Source organism: Oncorhynchus mykiss, chromosome 16 (genome assembly GCF_013265735.2).
Source record: "Oncorhynchus mykiss isolate Arlee chromosome 16, USDA_OmykA_1.1, whole genome shotgun sequence".
NCBI lineage: Eukaryota > Metazoa > Chordata > Actinopteri > Salmoniformes > Salmonidae > Oncorhynchus > Oncorhynchus mykiss.
Window position 1 is genome coordinate 48,327,088 of NC_048580.1, and position 20,758 is coordinate 48,347,845.

A 20,758-nucleotide genomic window follows, 5' to 3' on the forward strand; every position below is an offset into this window, starting at 1 on the left:
ACTATAATTCTCAGCTATCTAGTAATATGACTTGCCTAGTTAAATAAATAAATACAAATGGAATGTTTAAATGCAATGTGGGTTATATAGATATAATCTGTAATATCACATTCCATAACATTTAATGCTGTGACATTAGCTGTTCATTATAAAATGTATCATGATTCATTGTTTCTAATTTGTTCTCTTCTTGCCCCTATGTCCTGTAGTTGAGAGAAGACGGAGGTTTAACATCAATGACCGGATCAAAGAATTGGGAACCATGATTCCAAAATCAAGTGATCCGTAAGTTGCCTAAATGTTGACGTCGATTTGAAGTCTTTCTGTCAGATATATATCATGGCTCAGACAGTTCATTGACCCTAGGCTAGACCGGATGATAATCATAGATCAGTGCCTCAGTCTATTCCCAGTACATCCATACCCTTGAGAATTGTGTGAGTGAGAACGTTGTCAGTTGACTCCAGAATGCTACCAGTTCAGTCTGATAGAATCTTGCTGGCCTGCCACGCCCCTCTCTGGTCCTCAGGGATATGCGTTGGAACAAAGGCACCATTCTCAAGGCGTCGGTGGATTACATCAGGAAGCTACAGCGGGAGCAACAAGGGGCCAAAGAGCTGGAGAACAGGCAGAAGAAGCTGGAGCACATCAATAGACACCTGATGATGCGGATACAGGTACAGCACTGTAGGCCGTGGCGCACTGGGAGAGATGGAAAACTACTAGCTATGCCTTCAAAAGGTCACATATTGTATTAGCCAATCAAAGCAGGATAGCAAGATTTGTGACCTGTTGCCACAAGAAAAGGTCAACGAGTGAAGAACAAACACCATTGTAAATACAACCCATATTTATGCTTATTTATTTTCCCTATTGTACTTTAACCATTTGCACATCGTTACAACACTGTATATATACATAATATGACATTTGTAATGTCTTTATTCTTTTGGAACTTCTGTGAGTGTAATGTTTACTCTTCATTTTTATTGTTTATTTTACTTTTGTATATCATCTACTTCACTTGCTTTGGCAATGTTAACATATGTGTCCCATGCCAATAAAGCCCCTTGAATTGAATTGTATTGAATTGAATCGAGATGGGCTCTTCTATCCTCTGGATGGTTTTAGTTATGCAGCTGACAGACAGTCCATGTTGATAACACTCTCGCTTTCCTTTTGTTTCTATCTTTCTTTCTTTCTTGATGGGGTTCAGGAGTTGGAGATGCAGGCTCGTGCCCATGGTCTGACCACAGACTCGTCTGCCCTCTGCTCAGCGGAGCTCTCAGCCCGAGGCATCAAGCAGGAGCCAGCCCTGGGAGATTTCCACCAGGATCTGTACCCTGTCGACCCCCAGCACCAACACCACCCAGCCTGCACTCCAGACCAGGTTCAGTCCACCACCTTGGAGCTCAATGATGAAGCCTCTCCCTACACCGAGGGCCACGGGGGAATCTCAGGCGAGCTCCGGATGGAGGACACCTTGTCCCCGGTGGGAGGGGGAGACCCCCTGCTCTCCTCTGTCTCGCCCGGAGCCTCTAAGGACAGCAGCTGCTCAGGCAGCATAAGCATGGAAGAGAACGACCATGGCTGTTAGCACTCACTGCTGCCCACCCACCTGCATCTTTATCTCCATCCCTCCACCTTGTCCTACTTCAGCCAGCTGCTGGTTGGTTTGTTTGTTGGTTGGTTGATGGTTTTCAGGTGTTGACACATATATTTAATTTTTCAGCCCAATATTTATTTTATTTTATGGTATCATTGGGTTCTGAAAGCGTTCAAACTGAATTTAGTTCAGCTTCTCTTATGTATTGATTTTAAATACATTTTTTATTGTTTATTTTAATCGATCATGGTCTGATTTTTATATTACTTTGATGACAATGAGTCAGGGAGCAATATCTGACACGTACCTGTGTATAGTTATCATGGTACTGTATATGACAGGCTTATAAGCAGTTATAAAACCCTGATTGATGAGCTTATTGCTTTTAAATCTTAAACAATGTAATTCCCTCGGAATGAAAGCTAAAAATTGCGGTTAAATATATTTTTGGTGTGATACACACTACTTGCTTTTTAGCAAGTCTGTTCAGAGCAATTTGACAGAAGCGATAATACATTATTTGAATTACTTTTGTGCTTTACCGTCATCTTAGATTGAACTTGAATGTGACAATGCCTTAGTCAGAGGATTTGTAAACATTTCACATATAGTACAGAATGTGGTCAGTCTACCAATGTTGTCAGAAATGCAACAGTGATTTCAATACGAGCAGATTTTGCTTTATGAAGATATTTCTGATAATATGATGGAAATGTATTGCAAGAAATACTCACTAAGGGCTGGATTCAATACGTATCGTGGACGTATCAGGGATGTTAAAATGTAAAGGTAATTTCCAATTGAGCAGACATATGCAGCGTTTAACATGAATATAGTCTCTGCGAACGCGGGAACATTGCTTTTAAATTTCAATCAAGCAGTAACACCACAGACCTTCCGCGATACGGATTGACTTGCTATAACAATCAAGCAGTAACACCACAGACCTTCCGCGATACGGATTGACTTGCTATAACAATCAAGCAGTAACACCACAGACCTTCCGCGATACGGATTGACTTGCTTTAACAATCAAGCAGTAACACCACAGACCTTCCGCGATACAGATTGACTTGCTATAACAATCAAGCAGTAACACCACAGACCTTCCACGATACGGATTGACTTGCTATAACAATCAAGCAGTAACACCACAGACCTTCCGCGATACGGATTGACTTGCTATAACAATCAAGCAGTAACACCACAGACCTTCCGCGATACGGATTGACTTGCTATAACAATCAAGCAGTAACACCACAGACCTTCCGCGATACGGATTGACTTGCTATAACAATCAAGCAGTAACACCACAGACCTTCCGCGATACGGATTGACTTGCTATAACAATCAAGCAGTAACACCACAGACCTTCCGCGATACGGATTGACTTGCTATAACAATCAAGCAGTAACACCACAGACCTTCCGCGATACGGATTGACTTGCTATAACAATCAAGCAGTAACACCACAGACCTTCCGCGATACGGATTGACTTGAGCCCTAAGAAGTGTATCTCCTAGGAAGAAAAATACATTTTGTTTTTAAATGGTCCATTTCCTAAATCATTTTTGTTTTGTTGTACCCTTGTTAGGATTTGCCTGTCCAATATCCATTTTGAGATATTCCAGATCTTTTTTTAAGTAATGTGAATGTTTATATTGCCAAGGAATATAAGGACACTGCTGTGGGATAAAAAAAATGTATTACACACTCAAAACACTGGAATGACATCCATAAATTGAAAAATGGTTTGGTTGGTAACCATTTATTTTTATATGTACTAACAATATTATATTTAGGGTTTTTAAATGCATACAATGTATTGTATGATTGATTGTAGTTAAAACTATAAACTGTACTGTTAATGTATATTTCTACTATTTAACAACTTAGCAAAATACTCAAATATGCCTTTGATAATAACTATCTACTGTACATTACACCGCTGTATAGAGAGCATGGTTACAGTGCATCCTCAAGTCTGTGGAACTATGCAATGATCACAGTTGTAGCTCAGTATTGTGCCTGTTTTGCCCAGAAGACATTAGACACATTAGGCTGGTCATCTATTATGTTGTAATGATTAATAACAAGCGACCAGCAGAATGATTTACATTGAAGTGAAGTGCCTTACAGTTGTTTTTTGAATTTCCCACAGACCTATGAGGACTACTATACACTGGGATGTTGTTGTTGTTTCTGGTGTTTGGTGCTTCATGTATGAAGTGTTGAACTGCAAGGTCCCTAAGGGAAGCAGTAGGAAAGGGCATTTTGTCAGACAGTAGAAGACCATGCTATGGGCCCCCCGTGACCACATGGCCTCTAACACTGGACTGTAAGAATGTCTCTCCAGGCCATCCGTTTTGTTTGGGATGTTTTTGATGCTAGATTTATTTATATTTTTTTTATGTCAGAATTCCACTCAGAGGGCAATAATCAAAATGTAGTTTTACTGAATTATCAGCTTCTTTTTTACGACCTATAATTTTTCTGAATGTAATGTACCTCAGTGTTGACTGCCAAAATGTGTTTCCAAATTCAAAGTCTAAAATATGTAAAGAAAGAATTAACATTTGTTTTTTGACAGGTTAGCTGATGTAGCTTTATGTATGGATGTTTCTTCCTTATTTATAGAACGATAACTTAAGAAGAATGGCAATCAGGCAGAAGGTTAAGCAAAGCACAAAGTAGCCCATGCACTTAAAGGGGCATTCTCTGCAGTAACAATCCACTGCAGAATAGCCCTCATGGTCAAACTGACCCCAGGTCTGTCTGCTGATATCTAGACACAGGCCTGTCATTCACTCACTGCCCTTTGACTGAACCCATGTCAGCATGTCACTGAATGCATAGAACTACCATGTCCGATTAAAAGCAATGGTGACAGTTGATTTGAAGCTTATTATTTGTAAATACACATTTTCATTTTGATCGGGCCCACTACCATGGCAGTTTGGGTATGCCACTAACATTTCAAAGAGCCATGTTTGTTCACACATTGAGCAAACTGTCAGCTCTACTCATTCTATTTATATAGTTCAGATAGACGCCTCTGCTGAGATTGCCACTGTAATCTGATGACGGCTCTGTTGCCAGGAGAGATGGAGGTAATGATGGTCATGAACTGGTTAGGGATGGATCAGTGATGTCACGATCAAGCTCATTCATTGGAACTGAGTGTGAAAACTAGAGACGAATATGAAAGTCAATAAAAATATTGTTACCGGTCTTTCTATGTTTTCTTTCTATTTAAGTATTTCCCTAATTGTCTCTAAACACAAATGATGGGGAAATTACACTGTATACAATGAGGTTAATGATAATACAGTATATAATGTTCAAAGACACACCAATATAATTCATATATACAGTGCTTTCAGAAAATATTCACACCCCTTGACTTTTTCCACATTTTATTGTGTTACAAAGTGGGATTAAAATTGATCGAATTGTAATTTTTGGTCAACGATATACACAAAATACTCTAATGTCAAAGTGGATGTTTTTTTTTACATTTGTAAAAAACATTCATGGGAATAAAACACTAATATACACTGAGTGTAAAAAACATTATGGACACCTTCCTAATATTGCGTTGCACCCCCTTTTGCCTTCAGAACAGCCTCAATTTGTTGGGAAATTGACTCTATAAGTGTCACGAGTCCGACCGAGGGTGTTTCCTTTTCCCGGGCAGGTGGCGCTCGGCGGTCGTCGTCACCGGCCTATTAGCTGCCACTGATTGTTTTTCCTTCCCCTCCTTGTATGTTGAGTGGTAGCACCTGTGAATGTGTAATTAGTTTGTCTTTATTAGACAGCCGGCCCGCCTGGTTGTTGTGCGGGATTATTTCATTGTAAACCTTCGGCTCTGTGGTATAGGCACGTTGTGTCCTATTTGTACATTTTGATTCCCTGTGTTTTGGGAACGTAACGTTTTTGTGAGCACCCTGTGGTGCATTGGTGCGATTAAAGGACGCGCAGCATTGAACTCTCTGTCTCCTGCATTTGACTCCACACCCACGACACCCGGAGCATTACAATAAGGTGTCAGAAGTGCTCCACAGGGATGCTGGCCCATGTTGACGTCAATGCTTCCCACAGTTGTGTCAAGTTGGCTGGATGTCCTTTGGGTGGTCGACCATTCTTGATACACAGTCTTTCAGATGGGACCATCTTTCGGATGGGACGGTAAACGGGAGTCCTAACTCTCTGTGGTCACTAAAGATCCCATGGCACTTATCGTAAGAGTAGGGGTGGTTGGATGTCCTTTGGGTGGTGGACCATTATGGATACACACAGGAAACTGTTGAGCATGAAAAACCCAGCAGTGTTGCAGTTCTTTACACACTTAAACCGGTGCACCAAACCCCTTTCAAAGGTACTTAAATCTTTTGTCTTGCCCATTCACTCTCTGAATGGCACACATATACAATCCATGTCTCAATTGTCTCAAGGCCTAAAAATCCTTCTTTAAGAGCTTTCCACACATGGATTGTGCAACATTTGGCCATTATTCTTTAAAGAAATATTCAAACACTATCAAATTGGTCGTTGATCATTGCTAGACAACCATTTTCAGGGCTTGCCATAGATTTTCAAGAATATTTAAGTCAAAACTGTAACTCGGCAACTCAGGAACATTCACTGTCTTCTTGGTAAGCATCTCCACTGTAGATGTGGCTTTGTGTTTTAGGTTATTGTCCTGCTGAAAGGTGAATTTATCTCCCAGTGTCTTGTAGAAAGCAGACTGAACCAGGTTTTCCTCTAGGAATTTACCTGTGCTTAGCACCATTGCATTTCTTTTTTATCCTGAAAAGCGGGCGGCTTAACGATTACAAGCATACCCATAACATGATGCAGCAACCACTATACTTGAAAATATGGAAAGTAGTACTCAGTAATCTGTTTTGCCTCAAACATAACACTTTGTATTCAGGACATGTTTTGGAATATTTTTTATTCTGTACAGGCTTCCTTTATTTCACTCTGTCAATTAGGTTAGTATTGTGGAGTAAGTACAATGTTGTTGATCCATCCTCAGTTTTCTCCTGTCACAGCCATTAAACTCTGTAACTGTTTTAATGTCACCATTGGCCTCATGGTGGAATCCCTGAGCAGTTTCCTTCCTCTCCGGCAACTGAGTTATGAAGGACGCCTGTATCTTTGTAGTGACTGGGTGTATTGATACACCATCCAACGTGTAATTAATAACTTCACCATGCTCAAGAGGATATTCAGTGTCTGCTTTTTTACCAATAGGTGCCCTTCTGTGTGAAGCATTGGAAAACCTCCCTGGTCTTTGTGGTTGAATCTGTGTTTGAAATTCGCTTTTCGACTGAAGGACCTTTAGATAATTGTATCTGTGTGGTAGAGAGATGAGGTAGTCATTCAAAAATCATGTTAAACACTTATTGCACACAGTGAGTCCATGGAACTTATGTGACCTGTTACGCACATTTTTACTCCTGAACTTATTTAGGCTTGCCATAACAAAAAGGTTGAAAGCTTAGTGACTCAAGACATTTCAGCTTTTCATTTTTTATTAATTTGTAAACATTTCGAAAAACATAATTCCATTTTGACATTATGGGGTATTGTGTGTAGGCCAATTACCAAAGAAATCTCAATTGAATCTATTTTTAAATTCGGCCAGTAACACAACAAAATTAGGAAAAAGTCAACGGATGTGAACACTTTCTGAAGGCACTGTATATTATTAATATTTAAACTTCAAGTAAATGTGTGTTGACTGAAACATATTGAATTTGAAACACAGTATTTCATCTTCACCAGCTCGTCATGGCGTCAGTGTATTCAGTGTGGATATTGTTATCTCCAGATGTCAAGAAGAACCAAGTTCATCACACCAGATCTTGAAAGCCTGGCACAGGATTTCATCACTGATTTCATGGAAGATTTCTGTAGAGATGAGACAGAATCTACAGTATAGTTAATGAGCTTGCTTGTTTAGGTTATTATAAAACACATACTGTATGGAATATCTAGGAATGTTTTGAGACTGACATAAAAAGGCAGCCTGATGGTGTTCCTAAAGGAAAGATGTCCAGACCTGCACATCCCAGTCCTGTGGGAAGAGGCATCCTCAGGGACCCTGCAGAGTGCTTCAGTCGTTCGCTCAGAGACTTCTGCACCAGGGCCAGAGTGCAGTCCTGGTGCCACACAGGCAGCTCCAAACCCACCATGCAGTGGCTGATCCGGGCCTTCTCCTCTCCTGTCAGGAGCCCTTTCTGGTGGGCCACGTACACCATGAAGGACATGTCAATGTTCACCGCCTCCCCGTGGAGCAGCGCAGGCAGCACTTTCTGCAAAGGAGCATAAAAAGGTTCATTCCAACGGTAAAGTTAAACTGTCTGCACATTTGTCGAATTATCTTCACTTGTCAAAAATATATCCGATCATTCACACCTTCCCTGACATCTTTCTCCCCATCCTTTCATATCCCCTCCATACACCTTTTTTATCGTTCACTAGTATCAACTCAGTGATCAAATCTTTACCATTTCTAGCTCAGGGCTGACTAGATGGCCAAAGTCCACCAGTCTGTCCAGGTCATCCTCCCACAGATTGGGAGCCAACTCCTCCAGCATGGTTTCTATGGCAATCCGTGTGGACGAAGAGGCAGCATCTTCCAGGTCACAGCAGCCACTGATCTTGTCATGGGATTGGAAACTGGAGTCCAATAGGTACTTGCCTTTAGTCTCCAGGAGCTCAAACAGACCCCTGTGTTTCATCAGAGCCATCTAGAACATAACGAATGATGGCTGATTTATTATCTCCATACAGAGTTTGGAAGTAAGCCACTATCAATGGGGTGATTTAGGCTTGTAAAAAGTGCTTAACTTTCTTCCTTCATTAGTAATAGTGATTAGTATAGTGTATTAGACATGTAATAGACAGCAAAAAAATACAACCACACCTTGCTGTTAAGACAGCAAACAAATACAACCACACCTTGCTGTTAAACACAGCAAACAAATACAACCACACCTTGCTGTTAAACACAGCAAACAAATACAACCACACCTTGCTGTTAAGACAGCAAACAAATACAACCACACCTTGCTGTTAAGACAGCAAACAAATACAACCACACCTTGCTCTTAAGGGATGTTTGTCCAAAATAACTGTTGTCCAGATATGCCTCAAATGCACAGCAACAGTCTCAGTCCTTTTAGAAAGATGACATGCTCAGTTTGTCATGGGTTAGGGTGCTTTCAGGTATTCAACCCACATGCATACTGTACCCATGCTGCAATGATGAGTACCTTTAACATTTCTGCCATTCCATTAGAAACCTGCCTGCGAGGAACAGTTCGGATGAAGGTCCGGTCTAAAAATGTTGCGACCGGAGGTATGTAACTCCCCAGCTTGTTCTTACCATTGGCAAAGTTGACTCCAGTTTTGGCCCCCACACTGGCATCAATGTAGGAAAGCAGGGTGGTCGGGACACGGATATAGGGGGTTCGCCTCCGGTAGAGAGAAGCAGCTAAGCCCACCACATCCAGACACACCCCGCCTCCAATAGCAATGATGGGCTCAGAGCGCCTGTCTATGCCAAACTTGTGGACCTCCTCCAGAATCCTGGTCACAAGCTCCATGGACTTGTTCTCTTCTGTAGTGGGCAGTGGGAGGATCCTATAAAGAACATTTCTGGCCTCAAAATACCTGGTGACCTGGGAGCCATAGAGCTGATTGACTGTCTCATCAATGATAATGAAGCGTTTGATGGGCTTGGTGTTGCTTCTGAAGGCCTTGAGCTCATCCTGGTCCTCTATATGACCACATAGCAGTGTGTCATTCCCAACATCCAGCAGGTTGTGGCATTGGATCACTCTGTAGGTGAACACAATAGGGCTGACCACTGTCCAGGAGAGGCCATGTTCTGAGGTGCTCTGGAAACTGCATGAGGAGCCAGCAGAAATGGTAAGTGATCACAACAACTGTCATTGTGGCAGGTTTGAATGGCCTGACTATAAATACTGTACATACTAACCCCCACCAGGGAGGCCTGGGAGCTATGTGCACACTATCTTAGTTAGCTACCAACTGGTGCACTCCCTAGCACTAAATGTATTGTTGAACTGACTGAGATTGTTCTAAGAACTTTTTCATGTTCATTCAATAGAAGGGAACTGCTATGGGCAGTAAAATTACACCGAATTATGCTAATCTGTATGCGGGGGTTGTTTGAGAATAATGTGATTTTCAGCCCTAACAATCCATTATTTCGCCACATCAAGCTCTGGAAACGCTTAATTTATGCTGTATTCCTTCTATTCCAGGGCACAGCAGAGGAACTTCATCAGTTCCATTCCATCAATACAAGCAGTGAACATGTGCAATTCACCTTCACCTTTGATGCGAATTAAACACGTTTTCGTGACATTTTGATAAAGAGGGAGTGTGGTGGCTTTAGCACAGACCTATACAGAAAGCCAACGGACAGGAATTCACTGTTACGCGGAGATTGCTTGCACCCTACACCCCTGATAAAGAGCCTCCTTACCAGCTAATACAGTCACATATGCAGGACAACGGAGTTACCCAGAGGAATCGCTGCATGATGCAAGGGACCTTTACAAAATTACCACATTTTTCACAAAGGAAAGTGGGTGCTGTCTGTGAGTGGTGGAAATGAACCTGTTAGCTTAGTCAGTGAAATAGGCTACTTTTGCTCCTATAACATTAGTTACTTAATTAATATCTTCACAGAAAATTGTTTACATTTCACTCCTCTTTTAGCCAACATTTAATCAATGCAGGCAAACTTTTAGCAAGCTATTTATACTAAATCAGTTGTCCCTGCCCCTGCCTGGAGCCAGGCCCAACAGATGCAGCTTCAGGCTCAGCAGCCCGGTCTCCCCATCCCCATACCCCTGAACCAGCCCTGTCTCTCCATCCCCATACCCCTAAACCAGCCCTGTCTCCCCATCCCCATACCCCTAAACCAGCCCTGTCTCCCCGTCCCCATACCCCTAAACCAGCACTGTCTCCCCATCCCCATAACCCTAAACCAGCCCTGTCTCCCCATCCCCATACCCCTAAACCAGCCCTGTCTCCCCATCCCCATACCCCTAAACCAGCCCTGTCTCCCCGTCCCCATACCCCTAAACCAGCCCTGTCTCCCCATCCCCACCCCCCTGAACCAGCCCTGTCACCCCATCCCCATAGCCCTGAACCAGCCCTGTCACCCCATCCCCATAGCCCTGAACCAGCCCTGTCTCCCCATCCCCACCCCCCTGAATCAGCCCTGTCACCACATCCCCATAGCCCTGAACCAGCCCTGTCTCCCTATCCCCACCCCCCTGAACCAGCCCTGTCACCCCATCCCCATACCCCTGAACCAGCCCTACTCCCAACTGAAGAAGGAGGTGAGCAGTATTGTGTTGAATGACATGTCGGTTGGGATAATTACATGTACTGCAATGCAGTGAGGACAGGAATGTGATTCTCCAGTCAGGAAAAATCTCACTTGACACAGAGGCAGCCAATATCAGAGCCTTAAAGGAAGAGATGCAGGCTCTGAAAGATGGAAGTCTCTCCTGTCTGAGGCAACACGGATTGCTACGCAAATAGATGTTGCGCCTCCATTTAGCAAGGAACACAGCCGCCAGAGGAAAAGGAAGAGATTCCATGATGAGACCTCTCAAGAGGTCAGGACAGTGCAGCAATGGTGTTTCAGAACACCTGTTTTTTTACTGCTATGGAGAACATCATATGTGACTTGGACATTAGGTTCCACACCACTGCAAAAATGGTAGAATCATTTTCTGCTGTTCTGAAAGTTGGTCAGATTAGTGAGGACAAAGTCCCTTCTGTGTGCCAACCACTGATCATGAAGTATTCCAGAGACCTAATACCTGAGTTTCATAATGAAGTAAGACACCTGAACACTGTATATGCTGCCACTTTCCCCCCTAACTTGTCCCCTCTTGGTCTCCTGAATGCAATTTGTCAGATGCAGCTGCAAAGCATTTTTGGAGAAGTGTGCATTGCTTTACGTAGATTTTGCACGCTGCCTGTGACTGTTGCTGGTGGCGAGAGAGCTTTCAGTAAGCTAAAACTGATTCAAAAAAAATATTTGATGCCCACTATGTCCCAGGACAAGCTTTGCAGTCTTGCCATACTGTCCATTGAAAGTCAGTTAGCTAGAAAGCTGGACTTTAAAGACTTGATCAGTGACTTTGCTGGTAAGAAGGCTCTTGGTGAGTAAGGCTGAGCAAGGGCCAATGATAACTGTTAAACGGCATGGCTATGGATATTGGATCACGACAAACGATGCCCACAGGCTGAGAACAAGACTGAGAACAGACTGAGAACAATATATATCTCAAGTAATGGCTGGATTGCCATAAACTTTGTTGTGCACAATCAAGACCCCAAGTGGAAGAAACCTATTGATTTGGTGACCCCTTGACCTTTCCTCTAGCGCCACCATCAGGCCTTTTCATTTCCATTTTGTTTTCCATTTTCCACTTTAACAGCTGATTATTTTCTATTTGGTATGTATACTTAGTTAAAAAATCTGCTGCTGATTTTATTATTTTGTTTGTTATATCATTCTATAGATGATAATGTTAATTTATTTTAATTGAGAGGAGTTATATTTATTTTAAGTTAATCATTAATGTTAAGACAATTTTCCATTCAAGATTTTTACCATTTAAATGACATTTAGACTGTAAAAGATGGCCTTTAGCACATTTCTTGTAGAGGGTATCCGTCTTGCATCAAATAGTGAATTCCACTGTATGCAGAATGTTGCATGCACGTCTGCACAGTGTTATATATTCACAGCTCACTGTCAGTAAATATCGGACATTAAATATTGGACTACAAGAGAGTTGCAAGCCTGCAAAGGTGGAGTTATTTAAAGCTTTGAATGGGTCAATAGGGTTCTGTTGGTGGGTGGTTACAGCAATTGCGCAGGGTTGATGTGGTGGTGAGGAGTCTTTTCATGTGGCCCAAAATCCCTGGCGGCGCCCCTGCCCCTGACAAACGAGTTCAATGCCTTCTTCAATATTCCCCACTTCGCAAACAGTTCGACCACATCATTAAAAAACACTGGCACATCTTGATCACTGATCCACAACTGGGAAAGACGTTTAAAGAACCCTCACAAGTAGGTCTTCAGACGCACCCCAAACATCAGCCAACTGGTGGTGAGGTCTGATCTTCCACCGGTGCCACGTAGCACCTTCCAAGACAATGTGCTAGACGGTAATTACATATGTGGTAGATGTAGGCCTACCCAGTGTAACTTTACAGAACAAATGCACCACGTTCAATCATCCTGTCACGGGCAAGGGCATTAAGATTAAGGGCATCATTACGTCTTCCACAAAATATGTGGTATACCTGATCAAGTGTATTGGTGGTCTATGCTATGTAGGAAAAATGAAACAAGCTGTCTAAACAAGGAAAGCAGAACACGTGAGTAATATCAGGACTTTTGACCAGAGAAACCCTGTGGCTGCACATTTCATGGAGGCTCGTGACATCATCAGCTCTCTGAGATACATTAGAACCAATCATGTTAAGACTCAAAGGATGGGGGGAGATACCGATAATCTATTACTGAGAAGAGAACTGCATTTGATTCACAGTTTGACCGCCATGTCTCCTAAAGGTCTGAACCAAAACACTGTTCTAAAATGCAAGCGGTATCATTGACAGAAATGGAAATATTAGTAAGAAAGAGCGGGGCTTTAAAGATACAACAACTATCATGGGTTACTAATATAATTAGGATAATGCCTTTGGCTGCTAGACAATGAAATAAAGTTTAAATAAAACCAATAGAACAGGAGAATGCATATGAGGAAGTCTATAAAATAATTGCCTCCACGTTTCTATGGTTGGATTTTAGCTATAGGCTACTTTGAAGCAAGGTAAGCTTGCCTCATATTATGAATTCAAACGTCCAGGTTTCAAACAATTAAGTAACAGGACACATAGTGATGCTAATTACAGGCCTAAGCGTCTCAAATCAAATCAAATTTTATTTGTCACATACACATAGTTAGCAGATGTTAATGCGAGTGTAGCGAAATGCTTGTGCTTCTAGTTCCGACAATGCAGTAATATCCAACAAGTAATCTAACCTAACAATTTCACAACAATTACCTTATACACACAAGTGTAAAGTCTTCCGGTAGATGGAAAGTCTTTCCTAAAACCTCAATTAAATGTTGACTAGCTACAAAGTAGCCTATGCCTACCTATCAGAATGATATCATGATGATTATTTCCATCAATCCAGTGGCCATTTCTTTTGAAAACTCCATCTCATGTGCTACAGAAACACTGCTAATCAAACAATGGTGCTAGGTGCCTGAATGAAATGTCTTAGATTTTCCCCAGACCTCAAAAGTGGTATCCTGATGTGGTTTAAGCATTGTTATGGACTTACAACATACAATGTTGTTGTTTTTCTGAAAATAACAAAAACCTGGAGAAATAGGGGAAAATACGAAACCTGTGAATTTCTGACTCCGTTTATGTTTCAATAGTACTGTAGTAGGCCTACTATTAGCCTACTACACAGCACAGCTTGGTTTGCCCTGAATGAAAGATCAATATGGGATTTATCATTTTAAATCATTCTGAAACTTACAAAAAAAGATTGCAGTCAAAGTGCAAGATTACTGCAGTACACTGTAGTATAACTGTAGTTGGATTGCAGTATATCTGCAGTATGCTGCAAATACTGCATCCAAAATAACAGTGTTTTTTACTGCAGTAATTTTGCAGTGTAGCTGCAGTTATACAGCAATAATTCTGCAATTACTGCGTCCAAAATACCCCAGTCGACTGCAGTTACTGCACTTTTACTGCAGTTACTGCACTTTTACTGCAGTTACTGCACTTTTACTGCAGTTACTGCAATCTTTTTTTGTATGTCACTGTTTCTCATAGAATTTTTCAGATAGGGCGCCTTTCCTTCGTGGGTGGGCCGTATTCCCATTTCTCCAGGCACCTCTAAAACACTGGATTTGTCCTGCCATCCAGGCCTCCACTTGGTCATTTTGTACATATGTACATATTATATTTTCTGTAACTACTACAGTATATGTACCCATCTCATTGATATCAAATTATTAGAGGTACATGCAGCTTACCGATCACTGTACCTGTACACAGCTCATCTGTAAATAGCACATAAATTGTTTTTGAAATAAGTCTCTGTAATTATATCTACAGCCACCGTGCGTCCTGCATGGGAGGATATTCCAACAGTTTGCAACATAATATATATCTTACTTTTTTGTTGTTGTACTGTTGCTTAGGTTTGAACTACCAATCTGTATGTATATAATCATTCATGTCTATATGTACCTCTGTGATTATGATTGACTATGCGCAAAAGTAAATGTAATTGTTTCCACATCCACCATGGTCATGTGAGTTGAAATGTGTATATTTTGGGATGTGAGCACTCAGTATGTTTGACCTGACGAAGATTGACAGATTCAGGCTGGATATTCGATGGATAGTTTTCCTTACGTCCACCAACAGCAGTTAAGGACCGTCAACATAGTGACAAATACATTTTTTCAAATGTCCATAACTCTTTAAACATTACTCCTAAAACTTTAAAAACTGGTTCTAGCTAACCCGATGGCATAGACATAAAGGTGTATGTACAGACAAAATGACAAACTGTTAAACAGCTTTTTTTTACTGGTGGTCTACTAGTCTACTGTACACCGACGAAATGTCAGCTGTGCCCAAAATAGAAAGATATCCCATGTCTTCCAGTCAACCGAGTCATTTATGAAAAGGACCTCTGACTCACATTGAGGCAACAAATATAAAAAAAAATATTGTGAGATTTAAAATATTCCCTCTTCGAAAATAACATATATGGTTTGAATCAACATGAATCAAAAGTATTAACTCATTTGATTCCTAAGATTTGTAACCAGAAGTATATTCCCTTTTTCTTTGCACTGCCATTCAGCAAGATGATCTGTCATGCTCATGAGATGTGTTATATCTTTCCACAAAAAAAGATACAAAATGTAAATACAAAGTAGAACATACTACTCACATTTTAGCAGCTGATAACCGTCCCTCCTTCTGAGTCTGTCCGCCAGTCTGTCTGTTCCATGCCCCGTTCACTTGCAGCAGGCTGTACTCTGTTTGTTGACTCGTGTCACTATCAGAGTTTTCATGTGATTGCATGACCTGAGAATTTACTGAGTGGGATACAGTTGGTTCTGTCATTTTGGAAGGATATGCAGTGCGTCCCAATTCTCTACCTTTCTCCTGTAGTGTGCACTCGGTCACTCCTCCCCTTGTAACTAGGTGGGTGGGAATGAAACCAAATATAGACATCAATATTGTTGGCTGTTTATGTGACAGGTTTAAGGCTGAAAAATCAATCATGAAGAAGCAGGTGTTTTTAGGCACAATCTGTTTATTTCTGTTCATGGTTACAGAACTGAAGCGTTTCCGGAATGGAGCATTTTGGTGGTTAATATTTAATGGGGCTCAATAGGGGGATCATTATTAAGCACTCTATACCTCAGTTAACACTCTCTTTAGCCACAGTGTCCATCTTTGTAAACATATTCATGTTCCCTCTGAAACTAAGAAATGTGACAACTCTAGTTATTGATATTTTGATAGAACAAACATTGACAAGGTGCATGTTTAGTCCTTTTAGGCCAAAAGGAGTAATTTGATTGAGGGGATCTTTTCATCTGTAGCAGACTTCAGAGATCTCCATGGCGAGTTCCAGTAACTCGGCTCCCTCCTGACAGGAGTTGCAGCAGCTGCAGTCCAGTTCTACACTGCAGTTGCACCAGCCACTGGCCCGCTCCTGCTCCCTGGACGCGTTGAGGTATTTGAACGAGGGGAAACAGCGGCTTACAGCTCTCTCACATGTGTCTGGCACCATGACTACGATGTCATAGAACCGGCAGTAGAGGCAGGCCAGCAGAATGGCAGCACAATCATCTGGGGAAGGGAGAGACATATTAAATCAGTGAAATAGTTGCTACCACACGGCAGGTGGTACCGGATCGTTAAGTCTAGGTCCAAAAGGCTCCTTAACAGCTTCTACCCCCAAGCCATGAGACTGCTGAACAATTAATCAAATGGCCACCCGGACTATTGACATTGACCCCCCCCCCAATTTGTTTTTACACTGCATCTACTCGCTGTTTGTTACCTATGCATAGTCACTTTACCCCTACCTACTTTACTGTGACCAACCTGTACTCCTGCACATTGACTCGTTACCGGTACCCCCCTGTATATAGCCTCGTTATTGTTATGTTATTGTGTTACTTTTTATTTTTTACTTTAGTTTATCTAGTAAACATTTTCTAAATACTTTTTCTTGAACTGCATTGTGGGTTAAGTGCTTGTATGTAAGCATTTCACAGTAAGGTCCTGTTGTATTCGGCGCATGTGACAAATACAATCTGATTTGATGTTACATCACACTAGAGGAAGGCTGCAGATGTAAGTACTAGTAGAGCCCAAATGTTTGTATGACTATACAGATGATACTCCATTATCAACAATGGTTGTTATATTTCGGGCTTTTCAACTTGTCAGACTTGAAATCGTTACGATAATGGAATTACACTCTAGACAAAATTCACCATTGAAGCGTAATTTTCAGAAAGGAGGAGCAACAATACCCCCGGCGTCAGGCTGATGGGATTCGAAGGAGGAGAAGTGATCGCTACTGTTGTTGATGTGCTTGTTGGAACACAGTGAGAAACTGGATCCGCCCCACTCCCGGCCTCCCATGGGATCCTGAGAGCTGAGGTCAGTATCTACCTTGTCTGGGTCTTGCTCAGAGATGGTGCTCAGCCTCCGCACTCCACTCACCACAACCTTGTTGCTGCTCATCACCCCAGAATTTGTGGGCCGAGACATGTCTCCTTTAAATACAGTATAGTACATTATTAAGTAATCTTCATGATTCCCTACAAATATAGCTCCAAAAACCTTAGGTCACTCTGAAATTAGGGGACTCAACCAGGTGAGTAAACATGTTAAGTGAATATATTCGGCTACTGTAGGCCAGTATTGTAGATATGGATATGTAGCTGTAACACCCCGGCATGTGTGCTCATCAGTAGAGATACTTGGTAACATTATCAAAACATTTTTGTTTGTTAATTATTCAACATGCCTCTGAGAGGCGAGACTCACAAAGCAGGGCGTGTATACAGGCTGAAAGTCCCAGTTTAATGAGGGGAAACTATTGATTTTTATCTTTTATTGGGATCCACTTTCCTCCCATGAACATGACCATAAAGAAATGTACAGATAGACCTTTAAATAATACAAGTCTGCAGCAGTCAACGAGTTTTCTTAGCTTTAGCACTCTTGCAATTGGGATATACACTGAGCGTACAAAACATTAGGAACACCTTCCTAATATTGAGTTGCACCCCCTTTTGTCCTCAGAACAGCCTCAATTCGTTGGGGCCATGGACTCTACAAGGTGTCGAAAGCGTTCCACAGGGATGCTGGCCCATGTTGACCCCAATGCTTCCCACAGTTGTATCAAGTTGGCTGGATGTCCTTTGGGTGGTCGACCATTCTTGATACACAGTCTTTCAGATGGGACAGTCTTTCGGATGGGACGGTAAACGGGAGTCCTAACTCTCTGTGGTCACTAAAGATCCCATGGCACTTATCGTAAGAGTAGGGGTGTTAACCCCGGTGTCCTGGCTAAATTCTCAATTTGGCCCTCATACCATCATGGCCACCTAATAATCCGCAGTTTACAATTGGTTCATTCATCCCCCATCCTCTTTCCTGTAACTATTCCCCATGTCGTTGGTGTAAATGAGAATGTGTTCTCAGTCAACTTACCTGGTAAAATAAGGGTTAGAATTAAAAAATAATAATCAAATAAAAATATAAAAACACAGGAAACTGTTGACCGTGAAAAACCCAGCAGCGTTGCAGTTCTTGTCACACTCAAACCGGTGCACCTTGCACCTACTACCATACCCCGTTCAAAGGCACTTAAATATTTTGTCTTGCCCATTCACTCTCTAAATGGCACACATACACAATTCATGTCTCAATTGTCTCAAGGTTTAAAAATCCTTCTTTACCCTCTCCTCCCCTTCATCTACACTGACTGAAGTGGATTAAATAGGGATTATAGCTTTCACCTGGATTCACCTGGTCAATCTATGTCATGTAAAGAACAGGTGTTCCTAATGTTTTATACACTCAGTGTATTCCACTCTATGATACCTGGACACTACCATTACCCAGCAAATGCAAAGATGACCCTCACCAGACAAATAGATATTTAAAACCTCTGCTCTTTTTCTATACACAAGCTCTCACAAATAGGTTAGTCAGCCCGTAAACAAGCACAACTGTTGAAACGACTTACCCTCCAGAAAAGGACTCTGGTCCCTCCTCGCCTTGACATGATCTGGTTCATTGTTAGAGGTCCTTGGTTGTGTGGTCATCTGAAGAGTTGAATAAAATTACCACATGCCAATGCAACCTAATAATGTAACTCATACGCCTAAATAATATTTGCTAATCTTATTCCATTCCTTACATGTATGCATAATAGTGGTAAGATAATACTTATTCAAAATGATCAACTTTACCTGAAACAAACTTCTGGAAGGTCGACAAATTGTTTTATTTCCCTTTGTTCACAAATAGAAAGAACCATCCAATACTTGTAAAGCCTCTGGACCCTCCTGTGTGGATGAAGCGCAGCTTGCATTTCAGCGCTCTGTAAACTTGCAGGACAAGACACACCCCATATTGATCCGGGCCATAGCCAATCAGGCAGCGCAAAAACGTTTGATAGGATGATCTTTGGTCAAGTATAATCATATTTTATCACTCCAACGACCTCAGTCTAGTGAGCCAGATAGCATTACACCATGATAGCCTACATAGATGCCATTATAGGATACCCATCTCGGTGCAGTGTTTACACATACAGGCTGGTTGATGATATGGTCTGAACTGAATGAGGCGAGTACATTCACAGTTATTCAATTATAAAAAATATTCCCGATATATAGCAAAGGGCATGTGTATATAGATTTAGTGTAGGCCTGTCTCACACTTGAATCTTCTCTTTGTAACAGACCGTGCTCAAACACCCTTCAGATTCATTTCTCTGGTTGTATCTGTATTTGTACTTCTCTAGGGTTATTATTGCTTGGATAACCCTATTTACTATTATGTATTGATTTGTCTTTATGCAGTGCAGACTTTACAGAACGCTGAAAGAATTATCACTGAATTACAATAATTCACAATGATAAGGTTTGTTTGTGTCAATTAATCCAGTAAGCGATGGGTTTCCAACTGGCAAATTCATTCATTTATACAGTAGACGCTTCTCCTGACAAACAGAGTTGGCTTCTTCTTCACATTGCCTGTCATCCATTAGATATACACATATTGACCACTGAAGTATGGCCATTACCACACTGTTAAAACAAACTCAGGTCATAACTCAAACCTGCACATAAACACAATGATGAATACTACAAATTGTATATTCACCACACACACTTTAGATACAGCATTTATTACAGACAGCTTTTAGTGCACAAATCTGGCAATGTACAATACAATGGTAAATAAGACCAAAAAGTAATGTTTGGGCCAGTGGGAAGAAAATGAGATTAGGAGGCTACACAAATAATTATATCCCAATAGAGGCTATACATACACTACCACTCAAAAGTTTGGGGCCACTTAGAAATGTCCTGCTTTTTTAAAGAAAAATCACATTTTTTGTCCATTAAAATAACATCAAATTGATCATAAATACAGTGTAGACATTGTCAATGTTGTAAATGACTATTATAGCTGGAAATGGCTGATTTGTAATGGAATATCTACAGAGGCCCATTATCAGCAACCATCACTCCTGTGTTCCAATGGCACGTTGTGTTAATTCAAGTGCATCATTTATCAAGAGGACATGTACATTAGAGTGTCTAGTTTGAGAAACAGACACCTCACAAGTTCTCAACTGGCAGCTTCATTAAATGGTACCCGAATAACACCAGTCTCAAAGTCAACAGTGAAGAGGCGACTCTGGGATGCTTTCCTTTTTATTGACCAGTCTGAGGTGTGGCTTTTTCTTTGCAACTCTGCCT

At 41.4% G+C, this 20,758-nt stretch overlaps 3 protein-coding genes across 6 annotated transcripts in view; 1 reads left to right on the top strand and 2 right to left on the bottom strand.

The window, feature by feature from the left end:
• The window catches only part of LOC110492164 (microphthalmia-associated transcription factor), a 49,795-nt gene extending 44,956 nt beyond the window's left edge, over positions 1 to 4,839 (top strand). For all 3 annotated transcript variants that reach the window (XM_021566224.2, XM_021566222.2, XM_021566221.2), the window contains exons 8-10: positions 210 to 285; positions 530 to 677; positions 1,217 to 4,839. In XM_021566224.2, the coding sequence (XP_021421899.1) occupies positions 210 to 285; positions 530 to 677; positions 1,217 to 1,597 (605 nt within the window). In that variant the 3' untranslated portion in view covers positions 1,598 to 4,839. The remainder of the gene's footprint in view (positions 1 to 209; positions 286 to 529; positions 678 to 1,216) is intronic.
• Positions 4,840 to 6,832: 1,993 nt separating this feature from the next.
• LOC110492165 (2-epi-5-epi-valiolone synthase) lies at positions 6,833 to 15,930 on the bottom strand. Of its 2 annotated transcripts, none has more exons than XM_021566225.2 (5): positions 15,682 to 15,930; positions 8,894 to 9,527; positions 8,126 to 8,368; positions 7,678 to 7,930; positions 6,833 to 7,546 (listed from the first exon to the last, which is right to left on the bottom strand). In XM_021566225.2, exons 1-5 carry the CDS (start codon positions 15,855 to 15,857, stop codon positions 7,437 to 7,439), a joined length of 1,416 nt encoding a protein of 471 aa, XP_021421900.2. In that variant the 5' UTR covers positions 15,858 to 15,930; the 3' UTR covers positions 6,833 to 7,436. The 2 variants fall into 2 exon arrangements, with proteins under 2 accessions (XP_021421900.2, XP_021421901.2); XM_021566226.2 differs by having other exon boundaries at positions 6,834 to 7,526.
• A 114-nt stretch (positions 15,931 to 16,044) lies between these two features.
• LOC110492167 (myoD family inhibitor domain-containing protein 2-like) lies at positions 16,045 to 20,706 on the bottom strand. Its single transcript, XM_036947111.1, has 4 exons — positions 19,238 to 20,706; positions 19,012 to 19,090; positions 17,285 to 17,530; positions 16,045 to 16,592 (listed from the first exon to the last, which is right to left on the bottom strand). The coding sequence occupies exons 2-4, from the start codon at positions 19,088 to 19,090 to the stop codon at positions 16,333 to 16,335; spliced, it is 585 nt and encodes a 194-aa protein (XP_036803006.1). The 5' UTR covers positions 19,238 to 20,706; the 3' UTR covers positions 16,045 to 16,332.
• Between the last annotated feature and the right edge of the window lie 52 nt (positions 20,707 to 20,758).

What these genes read in the sequence shown, in the direction of transcription:
- LOC110492167 (XM_036947111.1), bottom strand. Translation starts at nt 19,090, where the DNA reads ATGACCACACAACCAAGGACCTCTAACAATGAACCAGATCATGTCAAG. An exon ending in CCAGAGTCCTTTTCTGGAGG is followed by an intron (nt 17,531 to 19,011) that starts GTAAGTCGTTTC and finishes CTGTATTTAAAG; the next exon opens with GAGACATGTCTCGGCCCACA. An exon ending in CCATCAGCCTGACGCCGGGG is followed by an intron (nt 16,593 to 17,284) that starts GTATTGTTGCTC and finishes TCCCTTCCCCAG; the next exon opens with ATGATTGTGCTGCCATTCTG.
- LOC110492165 (XM_021566225.2), bottom strand. Translation starts at nt 15,857, where the DNA reads ATGACAGAACCAACTGTATCCCACTCAGTAAATTCTCAGGTCATGCAA. An exon ending in CGGTTATCAGCTGCTAAAAT is followed by an intron (nt 9,528 to 15,681) that starts GTGAGTAGTATG and finishes CTCCTCATGCAG; the next exon opens with TTTCCAGAGCACCTCAGAAC. An exon ending in CACAGGACTGGGATGTGCAG is followed by an intron (nt 7,547 to 7,677) that starts GTCTGGACATCT and finishes ACTATACTGTAG; the next exon opens with ATTCTGTCTCATCTCTACAG.